The sequence below is a fragment of the Leucopleurus acutus genome (genome assembly GCF_964270905.1).
Source record: "Leucopleurus acutus genome assembly, chromosome: 1".
NCBI classification, from domain to species: Eukaryota; Metazoa; Chordata; class Mammalia; order Artiodactyla; family Delphinidae; genus Leucopleurus; species Leucopleurus acutus.
The window spans coordinates 67321933-67342933 of record NC_139142.1 but is presented as its reverse complement, the minus strand read 5'-3'; the positions used below and the strand labels follow the sequence as shown (position 1 = coordinate 67342933).

General features: G+C 36.8%; 1 protein-coding gene across 1 annotated transcript in view; it reads left to right on the top strand.

The window, feature by feature from the left end:
- G2E3 (G2/M-phase specific E3 ubiquitin protein ligase) overlaps positions 1–21001 on the top strand; it is a 63403-nt gene that overhangs the window by 4506 nt on the left and 37896 nt on the right. Inside the window, 1 exon segment of the mRNA XM_082854012.1 lies at positions 17106–17146. Coding sequence (XP_082710138.1) covers positions 17106–17146 — 41 coding nt within the window.

Genomic DNA, 21001 nt, shown 5'->3' with positions numbered 1-21001 from the left:
GAGCCTGCGCGTCCGGAGCTTGTGCTCCGCAACGGGAGGGGCCACAACAGCGAGAGCCCCACGTACCACAAAAAAATATATATATATTGGAGTATAGTTGCTTTATAATGTGTGCTAGCTTCTGCCATACAACAAAGTGAATCAGCTATATATACGTATATCCCCTCTTTTTTGGAGTTCCTTCCCATTTAGGTCTCCACAGAGCATTGAGTAGAGTTCCCTGAGCTGTACAGTGGGTTCTCATTAGTTATCTATTTTATACATAGTATCAATAGTGTATTTATCGCAATCCCGATGTCCCAATTCATCCCACCCCCTTTCTTTCCCCCCTTGGTGTCCATATGTTTGTCCTCTACATCTTTGTCTCCATTTCTGCTTTGCTAATAAGAAGGAGTATATTTTTAAAGGAGCAGTTTTAGGTTCACAGCAAAATTGAGGGGAAGATGGTAGAGATTTCCCGTGTACCCCACCCCCACACATGCATAACCTCTCCCATTATCAACATCCCACGCTAGGGTGGTACATTTGTTATAACTGATGAGCTTACATTGACACAAGGTAATCACTCAAAGTCTATAGTTTAAATTCTAGTTCACTCTGGGTGTTATACATTCTATGGGTTTGGACAAATGAATGATGACATATATCTATTATTATGGTATCATACACAGTATTTTCACTGTTCTAAAAATCGTATGTGCTTCACCTACTAATCCCTCCTTTGCCCTTTGTAACCACTGATCTTTTTACTGTCTCCATAGTTTTGCCTCTTCCAGAATATCATATAGGTGGAATCATACAGTATGTAGCCTTTTCATATTGGCTTCTTTAACTTAGTAATATATGCATTTAGGTTTCCTCCTTGTCTTTTCATGGCTTGATAGCTTTTTTTTTTCTTAGCACTGAATAATATTTCATTGTCTGGGTGTACCATAGTTTGTTTATCTGTTCATCTACTGAAGGACATCTTAGGTGCTTCCAGGTTTTGGCAATTATGAATAAAGATGCTGTAAACATGTGTGAAGGTTTTGATGTGGACATAAGTTTTTACCGCCTTTGGGTAAACACCAAGGTGCCTGATTGCGTAACTGAGGTAAATCCTGCTTGGTCGTGGTATATAATTCTTTTTATACATTGTTGAATTTGATTTGCTAATATTTTATTGTGGCATCTATGTTCCTGAGAGATATGATCTGTGATTTTTTTTTTTTTTCTTGTGATGTTTTTGTCCGGTTTTGGTATTAGGGGAATGCTGGCCTAATGGAATGAGTTAGGAAGTAGTCCCTCTCCTTCTATCTTCTAAAGAGGTCATAGAGAATTGGTGTAATTTCTTCCTTAAATGTTTGGTAGAATTTTCCAGTGAACCCATCTGGGCCTAGTGCTCTCTGTTTTGAAAGATTATTAATTATTGATTCAGTTTCTTTGATGCAGATATATTCAGATTGTTTATTTTCATTGTGTGAATTTTGGCAAAAAATGTGTCTTTCAAGGAATTGGTCCATTTTATCTAGATTATCAAATTTGTGGGCGGGGAGTTGTTCACAGTATTCCTTTATTATACTTTTTGTTGTTTTCTTTGGCCATGCTGCGCAGTTTATGGGATCTTAGTTCCCCAACCAGGGATGGAACCGGTGGCCCTGCAGTGGAAGCACGGAGTCCTAACTACTGGACCGCCAGGGAATTCCCTCCTTTATTATACTTTTAATATCCATAGGATCTGTAGTGATATCACTTTTTTCAAATTAATTTCTTTTGGAGTATAGTTGATTTACAATGTTGTGTTAGTTTCTGCTGTACAGCAAAGTGGATAAGTTATACATATATCCACTCTTTTTTAGATTCTATTCCCATGTAGGTCATTACAGAGTACCGAGTAGAGTTCCCTGTGCTATACAGTAGGTTCTTATTATCTATTTTATATGTAGAAGTGGGTATATGTCAATCCCAATCTCCCAATTTATCCCTTCCCCCCTTCCCCCTTGGTAACCATCTGTTTGTTTTCTACATTTGTGATTCTATTTCTTTTTTGTAAATAGGTTCATTCGTACCATTTTTTTAGATTCCACATGTAAGCGAGTGATATCATTTTTTTTGTTTCTGATATTCAGAAGTTGTGTCCTCATTTTTTCTTAGCTTGGCTGGAGGTTTACTGATCTTTCTATAGAACCAGCATTTGGTCTTGTTGATTTTTCTCTATTGATTTCTTATTTTCATTTTCATTGACTTCTGCTCTAATTCTTTTTACTTCTTTTCTTCTTAATTTGGATTTAATTTGCTCTTCTTTTTCTAGTTTCCTAAGGTAGAAACTTAGCTGATTGATTTCTTTTTTTTTTTTTTTTTTTTGCGGTACGCGGGCCTCTCACTGTTGTGGCCTCTCCCATTGCAGAGCACAGGCTCCGGACGCGCAGGCTCAGCGGCCATGGCTCACGGGCCCAGCCGCTCCGCGGCATGTGGGATCTTCCCGGATCGGGGCACGAACCCATGTCCCCTGTATCGGCAGGCGGACTCTCAACCACTGCGCCACCAGGGAAGCCCTAAATCTGTCTTTTAATTGGTGCATTTAGACCATTGACGTTCAAAATGATTATTGATATAGTTAGATTAATAACTACCATATTTGTTACTGTTTTCTATTTGTTACCCTTGTTCTTTGTTCCTATATCTGTCTCTACTCTTTTTCTGTCTTTCATAATTTTTTTTTAAACAGGATCTGTCTTTTCATTTATTTATTTTTATTTATTTATTTATTTTTGGCTGCATTGGGTCTTCGTTGTGGCATGTGGGATCTTTGTTGCAGCATGCAGGATCTTTTTTTTTTTTTTTTTTGCGGTATGCAGGCCTCTCACTGCTGTGGCCTCTCCCATGGCAGAGCACAGGCTCCGGACACGCAGGCCCAGCGGCCATGGCTCACGGGACCAGCCGCTCTGTGGCATGTGGGATCTTCCCGGACCGGGGCACGAACCCGTGTCCCCTGCATCGGCAGGCGGACTCTCAACCACTGCGCCACCAGGGAAGCCCAAGAATCTTTTTTTGTTGTTGCGGCACGTGGGCTCTTCGTTGCAGTGTGTGGGCTTCTCTCTAGTTGTGGCCTGTGGGTTTTCTCTCTCTAGTTGTGGTGCACGGGCTCCAGAGCGTGTGGGTTCTATAGGTTGCGGTACGTGGGCTCTCTAGTTGAGGTGCGCATGCTCAGTAGTTGTGGTGTGCATGGGCTTAGTTGCCCCGCGGCATGTGGGATCTTAGTTCCCCGACAAGGGATCGAACCTGTGTCCCCTGCATTTGAAGGCGGATTCTTTACCACTGGACAACCAGGGAAGTCCCTGCTTTTTGTGATTTTAACTGAGCATTTTATATGATTTTCTCTCCTTAAGATATCAGTTATACTCTTTTAACTTTTTTTAGTGGTTGCCCTAGAGTTTGCAGTACACAACTAATACATAATCAAATACATTGGTGCTATTGTTATTTTGAATAGACTCTTAACTCATTATTAAGAATAAAAAAAAACCAGTTTATTTTACCTTTACTTATTCTTTGCCTGATACTTTATGTAGATCTGAATTTCTGATCTATATCATTTTTTTCCTCTCTCAAGAACATTTAACATTTCTCGCAAGGCAGGTCTACTGGCAAAATATTCCATCAGTTTTTGTTTGAGGAAGTCTTTATTTCTCTTACATTTCTGAAAGGTAATTTCACAGGATACAGAACTCTGGGTTGGTTTTTCTCCTCCCTCCCACCCCCCAATGCTTTAAATATTTCACTCCACTCTCTTTTTGCTTGCATTGTTTCTGAGAAGTTGGATATAATTCCTGCCTTTGTTCCTCTATAGGTAAGATTTTTTTTTCCCCTGTAGCTTTTTTCAGGATTTTTTTCTTTACCATTGATTTTCTGTAGTTTGAAATGATAGACCTAGGTGTAGTTTTTTGGCAGTTATCCTGCTTGGTTTTCTGGAACTTTCTGGATCTGTGGTTTGGTGCCTGACATTAATTTGTTATTGTTTCAAATATTTCTCCTGTTCCTTTCTCTCTTCTGGTATTCCTAGAACACTTTTGTTACACTGTCTGTGGTTGTCTTACAGTCCTTGGATATTCTGTTGTTTTTTTCAGTTTTTGTCCTCTTTGCTTTTTAGTTTTCAAAGTTTCTGTCGAGTTATCTTTAAGTTCAGAGGTCTCTCCTCAGCCTTGTCCCATCTACTAGTAATCCTATCAAACAATTCTTCATTTCCATTAGTATTTTTGATCTCTAGCATTTCTTTCTTAGAATTTCCATTTCTCTGCTTACATTGCCTGTCTGGTCTTGTGTATTGTCTACTTTATCCATTAGTGCCCTTAGCATATTAATCATAATTTCAAATTCCTGTTCTGATAAATCCAACATCCCTGCCATGTTTGGTTCTGATGTTTGCTCTGCCTTTTCAAATTGTGCTTTTTGCTCTTTGATATGTCTTGTAGGTTTTTTCTTGATAGCCAGACATGAGGTACTGAGTAAAAGGAATTGTTGTAAATAAGCCATTAGTACCACGGTGGTAAGGTGTGGAAGAAGGGGAAGTGTTTTATAGTCCTGTGATTTAAGTCTCAGTCTTTTTGTGAGCCTATGCCTCTGGACTTTGAAGTTTACAAGTATCTCAGCTTTTTTCTCCCCTCTTATGTGGGATGGCTACATTATGCTGGAGTTGGGTGTTTCCTTTTCCTGGGTCATTCAGGCTCTGATAATACCCCAGCAGCTTAGGCTCTGGTTAACTAGTTTCTCTTGAGGGCAGGCCTTATTAAGAAGAACAGAGTGCTTTGATGTATTTCAAAATGGCACCTTTTCCCCTCCCCTTGCCAAAATCACAAGGGGATTTTTCTCTGATATTTACTGTGGACCCTCGTTGAGTTCCTGGTGATAAATCTCACAGTATTGTGAGAGGCCCCATGATTGGATGCCCCTTGAGTTTTTAACTCTCAAAGTTTTCCACACTGAGCCTCCAGCAATCAATTAGTCAATTATAGTTCAGGTTTTCCCACTGCAGTGCTGGATCCAACAGCAGTTTCAGCTGGTAACTGCTCAGGTAAGCTGTGACTCCCTGTATTCACCTTTCTCTTCAGTCTTGGAGGCAGTGGCTTGCTGTGTCCTCCCTTCTTACAGATCCAAGAAGTGTTGTTGGTTTTTCAGTCTTTTCAGCTCTTGCTGTTAGGATGGAGGGGTGACTTACAAGCTTCTTACCTGGTGCTTTTCCTTTTAATTTAAATAAATATTTTTATTTTTTAATGGTGGTTGTTAACTTTTAAACATCTGTCTGGTAATATAATAGTATAGAATAAAATTAACCCATTTTAAGAGTATATAGTTCAGTGGGTTTTAGTAATTGTATTTCATTATATGAATATTTCACAATTTGTTTTATCAGTTGTCTGTTGATGGGCATTTAGGTTGTTTATGTTTTTGGCTATTACAGGTAAAGCAACTATGGACATTTGTGTACAGTGAACATATGCCTTTATTTCTCTTGGTTGCATCATATGGTAGATGTCCATTTAACTTTTTTATTGTAATAAAATTCACATTCATAAAATTAACCATTTTGAAGTATACAATTCAGTGCCATTTAGTACATTCACAGTGTTGGGCTCACCTCTATCTAGTTCCAAAACATTTTCATCACCCCAAAAGGAAAACTCATACCCATTAGGCAGTCACTTCGCATTTCCCATTTCACCATCCCTAGAAACCACAAATCTGCTTTATGTCTCTATGGATTTACCTATTCTAGATATTTCATATAAGTGTGATTATAAAATATCTGACCTTTGTTTCTGGCTTCTTTTACTTAGTATGTTTTTAGGTTCATCCATGTTGTCGCGTAAATCAGTACTACATATTTTTTAATAGCAGAATAATATTCTATTGTATGGATATACCACATTTTGTATATCTGTTAATCAGTTGACAGATGAGTTGTATCAGTTTTTTAACTATTGTGAATATGCTGTTATGAACATCTTTGTACAAGTTTTTGTTTGAATACCTGTTTTCAAATCTTTTCAGTAAGTACAGGTTTCCGCAGCCATCTGAAAGTAGAACATTCCTGTGGAACCTTTTGTAGGCTGAAATGGCATAGAGTGAAGAAGTAATTATCTTTTTTTATAAAGGTGAAAATCTTTTTTTTGATTTCTTTGGTTAGCAAAAACAGGTATTAACATAGGCCTTTTGTAAAAGTGAAGTGGCATAAAGGGAGCTTTCGACAAGTGGGGAATACCTGTACTTAGTGTGATTGTTGGGTGATGTGGCAACTCTCTGATGTGTTGAGCAACTGCCAAACTGTTGGTCCATAGTAGCTGTACCATTTTACGTTCCCATTAGCAATGTATGAGGGTTCCAATTTCTCCATATCCTTTGCAGTGCTTATTTTCCTTTTTTAAAAAAATTATCATCACCTTAGCAGGCATCAAGTGGTATTCTCATTGTTGTTTTCATTTGCATATCCCTCAGGAGTAATGATGTTGAGCATTTTTTCATGTGCTTGTTGACCATTTAAATATTTTCTTTGGAGAAATGTCTATTCAGATCCTTTCCCTATTTTTAAGTTCTGTTATTTGTCTTTTTGTTGTTGAATTCTAATAGTTTCTTACATATTCTGGATATTAGATCCTTATCAAGTATATGATTTTCAAATATTTTCTTCCATTTTGGGGATTGTGTTTTCACTGTCTTGATTACGTAGTCCAGCTTATTTATTTATTTATTTATTTGCTGCTATGATTTTGGTGTCATACATAAGGAACTGTTGCCAAATCCAGGGTCATGAAGATTTACATAATACTATGTTTTCTTTTAAGATTTTTATAGTTTGGACTCTTACATACTAAATCTTGGATCCATTTTGAGTTAATTTTTGTATCTAGTGTGAGGTAGAGGTCCAACTTTATTCCTTTACTTGAGGCTGCCCACTTGTCACAGCACCATTTGTTGAGGAGACTCTTCTTTCTCCATTGAATGGTTTTGACATCCTTGTTGAAAATTAATTGATCGTATATGTATGCGTTTATTTCTTGACTCGTAAGTTTTTCTCTGTGTTTTTCCTTATGCCAGTCCCATCCCACCTTTTTTAAATTACTGTAGTTTTGTAGTAAGTTTTCAAATGGGAAGTATGATTCATTCAACTTTTTCTTCTTACATTGTTTTGACTATTCAAGGTCTCTTGTAATTTCTTATGAACTTTAGGATCAGGTTTTCCATTTCTACAAAAATGGCCATTGGATTTTGATAAGGATTACATTGAATCTGTAGATTGCTTTGGGGAGTATGGCCATCTTAACAATATTAAGTCTTTCAACCATGAACGGAGTTCTTTCCATTTATTTGGGTTCTTTAATTTCTTTTTGCAATATTTAATGGCTTTCAGTGTACAAATTCTTGCACCTCTTTGTTACATCTATTCCTAAGTAGTTCATTCTTTTTGATGGTATTGTAAACGAAATGGATTTCTTAATTTTCTTTATGGATTGTTCTTTGCTATCATGTAGAAATTTGTCTGATTTTTTGTGTGTTGACCTTGCATCCTGCCACTTTGCTGAATTTGTTTATTAACTCACAGTGTTTTATGAATTCATTAGGATTTCCTGCATATAAGATCATGGCTTCTGCAAGAAGAGCTGCTTCTTGCTTTAAGTTTGGATGCCTTTTATTTCTTTTCTTGCCTAATTGTTCTGGCTAGAACTTCAAGTACAATGTTGAATAGATATGGTGAGAGTGAACATCATTGTTTTGCTCTGGATCTTAATGTGGAAAGTTTTCAGTTTTTCACCATTGAGTTTGATGTTAGCTGGGTTTTTCAAAGATGCTCTTTATCATGCTGGGGAAGTTGCCTTCTATTCCTTCTATTCCTAGTATTTTTTATCATGAAAGAGTGTTGGATTTTGTCAAATGACTAGTCTAGCTAAAGGTTTGTCAATTTAGTTCATCTTTTTAAGGAACCAACTTTTGATTTTACTCTCTTGTTTTTCTTTTCTTTACATTTATCTCCACTCTAATCTTTATGAATTCCTTCCTTCTACTAGGTTTGGTTTTAGTTTGCTCTTCTTTTTCTAGCTCCTTGAGGTATAAAGTTAAGTTATTGATTTGGGATCTTCTATTTCAGTGTCTACATTACAGATATAAATTTCCCTCTGATCACTTTTCGCTGTATACTGTAGATTTTTAGTATGTTATGTTCTCATTTTCATTGGTCTCTAAGTATTTTCTAATTTCCCTGTGGTTTTTTCTTCCCTCTTTTTCTTGTTTAAGATTGTGTTGTTTAATCCCTACATTTTTTTTTTAATCCCTACATTTTTGAGAATTTTTCAGTGTTCCTTCTTTCATTTGCTTGTTGGCCATGTCCTATTTCTTTTCTGAAGTGTATGTTCAACTCCCAAGCTCATTTTTTGAGGCCAACATTACCCTGATACCAAAGCCAGCTAAAGACACTACAAGAAAAGAAAACTATAGGCCAATATCCCTGATGAGTATAGATGCAGAAATTCTCAGCAAAACACTAGCAAACTAAATTCAGCAGCACATTAGAAGGATTATACATCATGATCAACCAGGATTTATCCCTGTGTGCACACTAATGGAAGGAGAAATAAAAATCAAAGTCATCTCAAAAGGTGCAGGAAAAACGTTTAACAAAATTTAACATCGCTTCATGATAAAAATTCTCAACCAATTGGGTATAGAAGGGATGTACCTCAACATTATAAGGGCCGTACATGACAAGCCCACAGCTAACATCATACTCAACAGTAAAAGGTTGAAAACTTTTCCTGTAAGATCAGGAACAAGATAGGGTACCCACTCTCTCCACTCCTATTCAGTATAGTACTGGAAGTCCTAGCCAGGGCAGCCAGGCAAGAAAAAGGCATCCATGTCGGAAAAGAGGAAGTAAAAATGTCTGTTTGCAGATGACATGACCTTATTTATTGAAAATCCTAAGGATCCTACGAAAAAAACTGTTAGAACAGCCACCCAGCTAGAATGAGAGGGAGTTTGGCTTACTTTATTGTGTTAGTTATCTATTGCTGTGTAACAAATCACTCCAAAACTTGGTGCCTTAAAACAACAGACATTTATTATCTGACAGTTTCTGTGGGTCAGAAATTCGGGAGCAGCTTAGCTGTGTGGTTCTGCCTTGGGGTGTCCCATGAAGTTGCTCTCAGGCTGTCAGCCAGGCTGCAGTCTTATGAAGGCCTGAGTGGGGTTGGACAATTTACTTCTAAAACAGCTCACTCGTGTGACATGGGTAAATGCCTCAGTTCTTTGCCAAGTAGACATCTCCAAGGAGAACCTTAAAAGAAAGCCTTTATGATGTGGCAGCCAGCTTCCACCAGTGCAGGTGATCATGACAGAGAGCAAGGAGGAAGTTATAATGCCTTTTATGACCTAGTTACACTTTATCATTTCTGCCAGGCTTTTTGGTGGAAGTTACTAAGCACAGCCACAGTCAAGGCGAAGGAAATCAGGCTCCACCTTTTGAAGGGGGAGGAGTATCAAACTGAGTGTCACTGACCAAGTGGAGGTAAGCAGTGCAAGAGACTCAGAATACCTCTTGATAGTGGCTTCCTGGAGCTTTCTTCATTGAATTATTAATGATTTCTCAAGGAAGAGGGGAATGCTTTGATATTATTTCTAAGACCAAGACTGTTGTTAAGACTTGGGCTGTTATTGAGATATATACTTACCTAGCATTGTTTTCCTTCTTCCACTTAGGAAGTCTTAAAATTCATGTACTGGAAAGAAAAAAAATGATAAAATCCAACTAAAAATATGTGAATTTTTTTTTCCTGAAGTTTTGTTTTGGAGACTCTTGATTGAAATAAAGAAATTCATCACCAGGATTTAGCAACAGAAGTTTTATTTCAGATGCTGTGGATTAGTAAGAAAGCTGATGTGAACCAGTCAAAAATATGAATTTTGTAATATCTTTAGAACATTATCTGATTCGGGGATAACTTTTTTTTCCTTTTAATTAATTAATTTAATTTATTTATTTTTGGCTGCTATGGGTCTTTGTTGCTGTGCGCAGGCTTTCTCTAGTTGTGGAGAGCGGGGGCTACTCTTCATTGTGGTGTGCGGGCTTCTCATTGCGGTGGCTTCTCTTGTTGCGGAGTATGGGCTCTAGGTGCGTGGGCTCCGTAGTTGTGGCTCTCAGGCTCTAGAGCACAGACTCAGTAGTTGTGGTGCACAGGCTTAGTTGCTCCAGGGTATGTGGGATCTTCCCAGACAAGGACTTGAACCCACGTCCCCTGCATTGGCAGGTGGACTCCTAACCACTACACTACCAGGGAAGCCCTCAAGGGTAACTTTTAATTTGATGTAATCTTTTTTAAAAAAATTAATTTATTTATATTTTTGGCTGCGTTGGGTTTTTGTTGCGGTGCGTGGGCTTCTCACTGTGGTGGCCTCCTCCACTGTGGAGCACAGGCTCCAGGCGCATGGGCTTCAGTAGTTGCAGCACGCAGGCCCAGCAGCTGTGGCTCGCGGGCTCCAGAGCGCAGGCTGAGCAGCTGTAGCACATGGGCCCAGCCGCTCCGTGGCATGTGGGATCCTTCCGGACTAGGGCCTGAACCCGAGTCCCCTGCACTGGCAGGGGGACTCCCAACCACTGCGCCACCAGGGAAGTCCCTAATTTGATATAATCTTAAACTTAGAAAAAAGTTATATGAATAGTGAAAGGAACTCCTATATACCCTTTAAACAGGTTCACCGATTATTTATGTTTTGTGACATTTGCCGTATTCTTTCACCTCTCCTAGCCTAGTCAGCCTAAAACCACCGGGGATAAATCTGTAATCTGATAAAGTTAGGTTTGTTGACTCATTGCAGTGAGAGAGGTCCCTGACCCGAGGAACCACAAGGCTTCGCACCGAGCAAAGGGTAAAATAGATTTCTTAAAACATGTTGGAGAAGGGTGGCATTGATGTGAAATTTAAATGAAGTAGTGTTTTAATGGGGTCAAAGCGAAGCCAAGGCTGTGTGTGAAAGAGGCAACATCAGATCTGAGCTACGAAGTGGGCCTAGGGTGTTTCCTTGAAAACTACAAAAGGAAGAGGAGGAATGTTGTGTTCAGAAAGCTCTTATCTGTAGTTCTGTACCTCCCTTAGAAACTGAGATTTCTTCTCTCTATCAAAGTTGCTTACTTACATCCTCTTAGCAAATGTAGGATATTTCAGAAAGTTTACTTAAGTCACTTCCAGTCTTCTTCCCACTTGAGAGACAAGCACTGTTCTAATATTTTTCATGATGGATTAGTTTTGCCTATCCTAGAACTTCATATGAATGGAATGATGTGGATAAGAAGAGTGTACAGTTTCTTTCACTTAGCATATTTATAAGATTCATCTGTCTTGTTGCATCTTGCAGCACTTGTTACCTTTTCATTGCTAAGTAGTATTGCATTTTATTAATATACTTCAGTTTGTTTATCCATTTTCCTGTTGATGGACTTCTAAGCTTCCAGTTTTAGAGTATCATGAAGGTGGCTACTATGAACTTTTTTGTATAAAGTTTTTTGTCTATATATTTTTTAATTTTTCTTGGATGTATACCTGGGTGTGAAATTCCTACATCAAAGGCTAGGTTCATGGGCATATATGTTTAACTTCTATGAAACTACTAAAACTTTTCAAAATGATTATTCCATTTTGATTATTGTTGATTATTCACATCAACAGTTAATGAGAGTTCCCCAGTTGCTTCATATCCTGTCCAATGTTCCGTGTTGATAGTCTTTTTAATCTTAGCCATTATTATAGGTATAAAATAGTCTTTCATAGTCTTTCATTTTTATCATCCTAATTACTAATGATGTTGAACATCTTTTCATTTGTTTATTGGCCATTTGTATATCTTCCTTTATGAAGTGTCTGTTCATGTCTTTTGCCCATTTCTTTAAATGTTTGCTTTATATTATTGTAAAAGTTCTTTATGTATTCTGGGTATAAGTCTTTGTCAGACACATCTTTTACAAATATTTTCTCCCAGTGTGTGGCATACATAATTCACTTTTTTTTTTTTTACATCTTTATTGGAGTATAATTGCATTACAATGGTGTGTTAGTTTCTGCTTTATAACAAAGTGAATAAGTTATACATATACATATGTTCCCATATCTCTTCCCTCTTGCGTCTCCCTCCCTCCCACCCTCCCTATCCCACCCCTCCTGGCGGTCACAAAGCTCGGAGCTTATCTCCCTGTGCTATGCGGCTGCTTCCCACTAGCTATCTACCTTACGTTTGGTGGTGTATATATGTCCATGCCTCTCTCTTGCTTTGTCACAGCTTACCCTTATCCCTCTCCGTATCCTCAAGTCCATTCTTTAATAGGTCTGTGTCTTTATTCCTGTCTTACCCCTAGGTTCTTCATGACATATTTTTTTTTCTTAGATTCCATATATATGTTAGCATACGGTATTTGTCTTTCTCTTTCTGACTTACTTCACTCTGTATGACAGACTCTAGGTCTATCCACCTCATTACAAATAGCTCAATTTCGTTTCTTTTTATGGCTGAGTAATATTCCATTGTATATATGTGCCACATCTTCTTCATACATTCATCCGATAATGGACACTTAGGTTGTTTCCATCTCTGGGCAATTGTAAATAGAGCTGCAATGAACATTTTGGTACATGACTCTTTTTGAATTATGGTTTTCTCAGGGTATATGCCCAGTAGTGGGATTGCTGGGTCATATGGTAATTCTCTTTGTAGTTTTTTAAGGAACCTCCATACTATTCTCCACAGTGGCTGTATCAATTTACATTCCCGCCAACAGTGCAAGAGTGTTCCCTTTTCTCCACACCCTCTCCAGCATCTATTGTTTCTAGATTTTTTGATGATGGCCATTCTGACTGGTGTGAGATGATATCTCATTATAATTTTGATTTGCATTTCTCTAATGATTAATGAACTTGAGCATTCTTTCATGTGTTTGTTGGCAGTCTGTATATCTTCTTTGGAGAAATGTCTATTTAGGTCTTCAGCCCATTTTTGGATTGGGTTGTTTGTTTTTTTGTTATTGAGCTGCATGAGCTGCTTGTAAATTTTGAATATTGATCCTTTGTCAGTTGCTTCATTTGCAAATATTTTCTCCCATTCTGAGGGTTGTATTTTGGTCTTGTTTATGGTTTCTTTTGCTGTGCAAAAGCTTTGAAGTTTCATTAGGTCCCATTTGTTTATTTTTGTTTTTATTTCCATTTCTCTAGGAGGTGGGTCAAAAAGGATCTTGCTGTGATTTATGTCATAGAGTGTTCTGCCTATGTTTTCCTCTAAGAGTTTGATAGTTTCTGGCCTTACATTTAGGTCTTTAATCTATTTTGAGCTTATTTTTGTGTATGGTGTTAGGGAGTGTTCTAATCTCATACGTTTACATGTACCTGTCCAGTTTTCCCAGCACCACTTATTGAAGAGGCTGTCCTTTCTCCACTGTACATTCCTGCCTCCTTTATCAAAGATAAGGTGACCATATGTGCGTGGGTTTATATCTGGGCTTACTATCCTGTTCCATAGATCTATCTTTCTGGTTTTGTGCCTGTACCATACTGTCTTGATTACTGTAGCTTTGTAGTATAGTCTGAAGTCAGGGAGCCAGATTCCTCCAGCTCCGTTTTTCGTTCTCAAGATTGCTTTGGCTATTTGGGGTCTTTTGTGTTTCCATACAAATTGTGAAATTTTTTGTTCTAGTTCTGTGAAAAATACCAGTGGTAGTTTGACAGGGATTGCATTGAATCTGTAGATTGCTTTGGGTAGTAGTGTCATTTTCACAATGTTGATTCTTCCAGTCCAAGAACATGGTATATCTCTCCATCTATTTGTATCATCTTTAATTTCTTTCATCAGGGTCTTATAATTTTCTGCATACAGGTCTTTTGTCACCTTAGGGGGGTTTATTCCTAGATATTTTATTATTTTTGTTGCAATGGTAAATAGGAGTTTTTTCTTGATTTCACATTCAGATTTTTCATCATTAGTGTATAGGAATGCCATAGATTTCTGTGCATGAATTTTGTATCCTGCTACTTTACCAAATTCATTGATTAGCTCTAGTAGTTTTCTGGTAGCATCTGTAGGATTCTCTATGTATAGTATCGTGTCATCTGCAAACTGTGACAGCTTTACTTCTTCTTTTCCGATTTGGATTCCTTTTATTTCCTCTTCTTCTCTGATTTCTGTGGCTAAAACTTCCAAAACTATGTTGTATAAGAGTGGTGAGAGTGGGCAACCTCTTGTTCCTGATCTTAGTAGAAATGGTTTCAGTTTTTCACCATTGAGGACAATGTTGGCTGTGGGTTTTGTCATATATGGCCTTTATTATGTTGAGGAAAGTTCCCTCTATGCTTACTTTCTGCAGGGTTTTTATCATAAATGGGTGTTGAATTTTGTCAAAAGCTTTCTCTGCATCTATTGAGATGATCATATGGTTTTTCTCCTTCAATTTGTTAATATGGTTTATCACATTGATTGTTTTGCATATATTGAAGAATCCTTGCATTCCTGGAATAAACCCCACTTGATCATGGTGTATGATCCTTTTAATGTGCTGTTGGATTCTGTCTGCTAGTATTTTGTTGAGGATTTTTGCATCTATGTTCATCAGTGATATTGACCTGTAGTTTTCTTTCTTAGTGACATCTTTGTCTGGTTTTGGTATCAGGGTGATGGTGGCCTCGTAGAATGAGTTTGGGAGTGTTCCTCCCTCTGCTATATTTTGGAAGAGTTTGAGAAGGATAGGTGTTAGTTCTTCTATAAATGTTTGATAGAATTCGCCTGTGAAGCCATCTGGTCCTGAGCTTTTGTTTGTTGGAAGATTTTTAGTCACAGTTTCAATTCAGTGCTTGTGATTGGTCTGTTCATATATTCTATTTTTTCCTGATTCAGTCTTGGCAGGTTGTGCATTTCTAAGAATTTGTCCATTTCTTCCAGGTTGTCCATTTTATTGGCATAGAGTTGCTTGTAGTAATCTCTCAGGATCTTTCGTATTTCTGCAGTGTCAGTTGTTACTTCTCCTTTTTCATTTCTAATTCTATTGATTTGAGTCTTCTCCCTTTTTTTCTTGATGAGTCTGGCTAATGGTTTATCAAGTTTGTTTATCTTCTCAAAGAACCAGATTTTAGTTTTATTGATCTTTGCTATCGTTTCCTTCATTTCTTTTTCATTTATTTCTGATCTGATTTTTATGATTTCTTTCCTTCTGCTAACTTTGGGGTTTTTTTGTTCTTCTTTCTCTAATTGTTTTAGGTGCAAGGTTAGGTTGTTTATTCGAGTTGTTTCCTGTTTCGTAAGATAGGATTGTATTGCTATAAACTTCCCTATTAGAACGGCTTTTCCTGCATCCCATAGATTTTGGGTCGTCGTGTCTCCATTGTCATTTGTTTCTAGGTATTTTTTGATTTCCTCTTTGATTTCTTCAGTGATCACTTCGTTATTAAGTAGTGTATTGTTTAGCCTCCATGTGTTTGTATTTTTTACAGATCTTTTCCTGTAATTGATATCTAGTCTCATAGTGTTGTGGTCAGAAAAGATACTTGAAACAATTTCAATTTTCTTACATTTACCAAGGCTTGACTTGTGACCCAAGATATGATCTGTCCTGGAGAATGTTCCATGAGCACTTGAGAAAAATGTGTATTCTGTTGTTTTTGGATGGAATGCCCTATAAATATCAATTAAGTCCATCTTGTGTAATGTATCATTTAAAGCTTGTGTTTCCTTATTTATATGGTATCTTTTGATGAGTGGAAGCTTTTAGTTTTGATGAAGTATAATGCATTACTTTTTCTTTTAAAACTTTTATAGTTTTAGCTTTTGCAGTAAGGTCTGTGATTCACTTGAAATTAATTTTTATTTATGGTGTAAAATGTGAATCTCAAGGTTCATTTGTTTTCCATTTGGAGATCCATTTTTTCCAGCATCATTTGTTGAAAAGACTTTTCTTTTTCTCACTGAATTGCTTTGGTACCTTTGTTAAAAATCAAGTGACTGGAAAAGTCTGGGTCTGTTTCTAGGCTCTTTATTTTTGTTCCATTGGTCTATGTGGAATACTGTATATTAGTACACTTTGCAAAACTATATAGAATACTTATTAGATTGGTACAAATAGGAAAAACCTTTTCCGTTCATGTTTTGATAGCACTGGAGAGCGTTCGTATGATCATCCTGTAGCCGGTGATATTTGGAGCCTTTTCAGCATGGTACTTTATATATTCCTATGTTACTTTTTTTGTGACATGCGAGATTGATGTTCACTTTTATTCTCTTCTGTTGTAAAGATGAGAAAGCACTTGTGTAGTACGGAGTTCTGAGGCTAGTAAGTAAGAAACTTCAGGTACCTTTCTTTAAATAGCATAGGTGTCTATACATATATTATAAAGATCTAGACAGAACTTCATTTCACTGTGCAACCAAGAGAGATGCCTTGGGTCCTTGTATCGATAGTTTGAAGGGAAAGAGGAGGAGAAGACAGAGCCCCATAGAAATTGTGATTTCCTTATAAAGCAAAATTAGTCTATAACCGTGTAAGTTACCTATATTTTGGAACTCAATCATTATTCTGAATTACAGTAAACTTAAAAGTAAGCAGTAGTTGCAATTCATCCGCACAGCGGAGAGGGGTAAGAAATTAGAAGCTGGAGAGATTGGATCTCAAATACAAATCTGTGTTGTTGGGATACTAACTAAATATTATTTATAAGTTAAAATGTTTATGTTTACTCTAGGTGAAGGACTGTTATCGTGTGTTTATGGAATTTTCTTCAATAGATTTGTGAAACTGCTAGAAATTAGAAAGTGTAGGTCTCTGTTCCTGGTATGTCCTGCAGTCCTGGCTCCTTTCCAATATAAATGCCAATAGTCATCTTAGTCTTTTTGATAACTAAAAAACATTCCCTCCAATTTCAACACTGTCCCCAGCATTTACCACCCTTGTTGAGAATTACTGGTCTTAGATTTGGAAAGGTGAGGAAATTAAGTACTAGAGTAAGAAATGATGCAACGTATTTGTAATCATACACTGCCTAAATCTAATTAAAATGGATAATGTGAGAATTTTAAAATTAAAATGGCTGATTGTATATTCCTATTTTTCCTAGTAAAATGAATGAAAGTAAAACTGGAGGCTTACAGAATCCCAGTAAGTAACCATATTTAAAATATTTTCAAATTTATTTTAAAATGTTAAGATATTTTACTCTTGCTTTTTTATTACAATAAATCTTTTTAGACTGGTACTCAAACAATAGGAATGAATTTCCTGATATTCTTAGTTCATGTTTCTGTATACTAAAATAAAATGTTATGTGTATTCATTTCAACAAAAATCTGCTAGAAAAGGATAATTTGCTGAATATTATTTGTATTCTCTATGTGTATTTATCAAGTATGGTTTGTATCTGAATAAAACAGTATTATTTAATAAATATGATTTTTTTACCTTTTTGTGTGATTTTTTTCTTCTTACAAAAGATAAAATGCAGATGAGAACAGTTTAAACAACATATGAAAGTTTAACATGAAAAGGAAAACTTGCCTGTTAGCGCTCACAGCAGTCTTCTCAAACAGATGTAGACCTTTGCTTTTAGTTGTTTTCATTTATTAGTTATAAAGAGTACATATTGATTAGCTACTATGGAAGATAGAAATTTTAAATTGTTACTTTATACTCCTTTGCCACTACTTCTCCCTGATCTACCCTTTATAAAATTTATTTTTTGATTCCCTCTCAAAGTATTACACTTAAAACTCTGTATCTTGACTCTCACTTATAGAGTATCTGATAACTCCATATCATGTTGGATATGGAAATTTGTGCTCTTAAACCTCCTCTACTTTGCTTTCCTGCTTTTACCTACAGACTTCTATCAACTGTGCTAATAGTTCTGAAACTTAGTAATTCATGGACTACCTTCACATATTTGCCAAATGGAAATACTACCTATTACTGTTATTTACTTAGTATTTTTCTTAAGATTGACTCAGTTTTTTACTTACATGAATGTGTTCATTTTATTATTGTAACATAACCAGTATCATTTGCTGGAGTATAATAGAAGATGGTCTTAATAAATATAATGAAGTCAGAACAATTTTACTGAATTTTAAACATTAAAATTAAACAACAGCAAAGTACAAATAAAAGAAATAAATAAAGTACAAATAAAATAAATAAATAAATAAATAAAAGGTAACCTACTTATAAAAATGCATGCCTGAAACCTAGTCTGTTCTGTGTCCAAGGGTCTCGGTACTGGGCAAAGGGAGGAGGAGAACAGATGGAAAGCACAGGTCCACAGCATATAGCAGATGTAGCTCCATCCAGCATTCACCTTAAGGACTCCTCTTACATAATCTCAGCTAATTCCTTGTATTCCTCTTCCTCTTCATAGCTGCATGCACACTTACAGCTGAAAGTATAGGCACTGGGGATGAAGAAGTTAAGGCAGGAGCTGCTGGTGTAAGAGGTCCAATGAGCAAATGGCAATTTGCTGCAATTGATGTGGTCAGGTACTCTGTATGGGGGAGGAAGGGGATCCGAAACCTTTTAAAAGATTGAGGGAAGGGCCTTTCAGTTACTGCTTATTAAGCTGGAGTGAGGGAGGACAAATATGGGGGGATGTTTCACAATACTAAGTATTAGCTCACGCTGTTTCTTTCCAGTCCTGCAGTCTATTTTCTGAGTAGCCTATTAACAGATACAGTATATTTTCAACACATAACATCCATTCTTGATTACATGTATTAGTTAAGGTAAATATGATTAGCTGCTGCAATAGGTAAACCCTGAAGTTTTAATGGTTAATACAGTAAACGTTTATTACTTGGTCAAGTTACAGTTTAACGTGGATTGGTTAGGGGAGATTGGACAGATAGGGAGTTTCTGCTCCATGCAGTCACTTAGATTCATGTTCATTTCATCTTTTATTGGTTTGCCGCCTTGAGATGCTCAGAGTCTTTGCAGCTAGTGATTTTCTTATTGTTTTATTAGTATGGTATTAGAAATTTGCTGAACAGGTAAATATCATAAGATAGAAAGGATTGGTAATTATAGTACTAACATTCAGTTCTATCTGTGTGCCATACCCTTTTAATTATATTGCTGTATACTCTCTCATTTAATCCTCATTAAGGCATAGTTTGAGGTAGGTGCTGCTGTTGTCCTTATTTTTTTTTTTGCGGTACGTGGGCCTCTCACTGTTGTGGCCTCTCCCATTGCGGAGCACAGGCTCCGGACGCGCAGGCTCAGCGGCCATGGCTCACGGGCCCAGCCACTCCGCGGCATGTGGGTTCTTCCCAGACCGGAGCACGAACCCGTGTCCCCTGCATCGGCAGGCGGACTCTCAACCACTGCGCCACCAGGGAAGCCCGTATTATTTTTAAGATGAGGAACTGGAACGATAAAGTGTTTATGTGACTTGTTCAAGGTTACACAGCAAGAGTGTGGAGCCGAGTCTTAACTCAGATCTCCCTGACTCTACAATTTGCCTTAAAAATTTTTTTTTATTATTGTGGTAAAATACATATAACATATCAATAGAATTCATCATCTTAACTATTTTGAAGGGTACAATTTGATGGCACTTCATACATTCACAGTGTTGTGCAACCGTTACCACTATCTAGTTCCAAAACATTATCATCCCCCCAAAAGAAAACTCTGTCCATTAGGCAATCACTTCTCATTTCCCCTGTCCTCAACCCGTGGAGACTACCAGCCTGCTTTTTGTCTGTCTCTGTGGATTTACCTATTTTGGATAATGCAATCTATTGTATAAATGGAATCATATAATATGTGACCTTTTGTGCTTGTATTCTTAGATTTAGCATAATGTTTCTAGGCTCATCCGTGTTGTAGCATGTATCGGTATTTCATTGCTTTTTATAGCTGAAAGATACTCCATTGTATGGATATGGTATATTTTGTTTACCCATTCATCCATCCATTGATGGAAATTTGATTTGTTTTCCTTTTTGGCTATTGTGAACAGTGCTACTGTGAACATTAGTGTACAAGTATTTGAACATCTGTTTTTAATTCTTTGGTATTATATATACTCAGGAATGGAATTGTTATATCACATGGTAACTGTGTTTAACTTTTTGAGGAACTGCTGACTATTTTCCAAAGTGGCTGTACCATTTTACATTTCAGCTAGCAGTATATGAGGGTTCTGATTTCACCAGCTCCTTGCCAGCATTTGTTATTATCTGACATTTTTATTGTAGCCATCTTAGTGGGTGTGAAGTGGTGTCTCATTGTGGGATTTGCATTTCCCTGATGACTGATGATATTAAGCATCTTTTAATGTGCTTATTGGCTATTTTATATCTTCCTTGGAGAAATGTTTATTCAGATCCTTTGTCCCGTTTTAAAATTGAATTGTGTGTTTATTGTTGGGTTGTAATACTTACATATTCTGGACACTAGACCCTTAAAAGGTATATGATTTCCAAGTATATTTAACCATTCTGTAGATTATCTTTTCACTTTGTTGATAGTGTTCTTTGATGCACAAAAATTTTAAACTTTGATGAAGTCCAATTTATCTATTATTACTTTTGCTTTTGGTGTCATGTGATATCTGAAAAACCATTCCCAAACCAGTGTTTTGAAGATTTACCCCTGCATTTTCTTCTAAGAAAGAGTTTTATAGTTTTGGCTCTTACGTTTAAGTCTTTGATCTATTTTGAATTAATTTTTGTATAAGGTATGAGATAGGGATTTAATTTATTATCTTGCATGTGGCTATCCAATTGTCCCAGCCCCATTTGTTAAAGAGTCTATTCTTTACCCATGGAATGATCTTGGAATACTTGTTCAAAATTAATTGACCATAGATGTATGGTCATTCTGGATTCTTTTCCATTGATCTATATGTCTAGCTGTATGTCATTACCACACTTTTGATTTTTGTAGCTTTGTTATAAGTTTTGAGTCTTCTCTCTTTGTCTAGCTGAAGGTTTGCCAGTTTTGTTGACCTTTTCAAAGAAC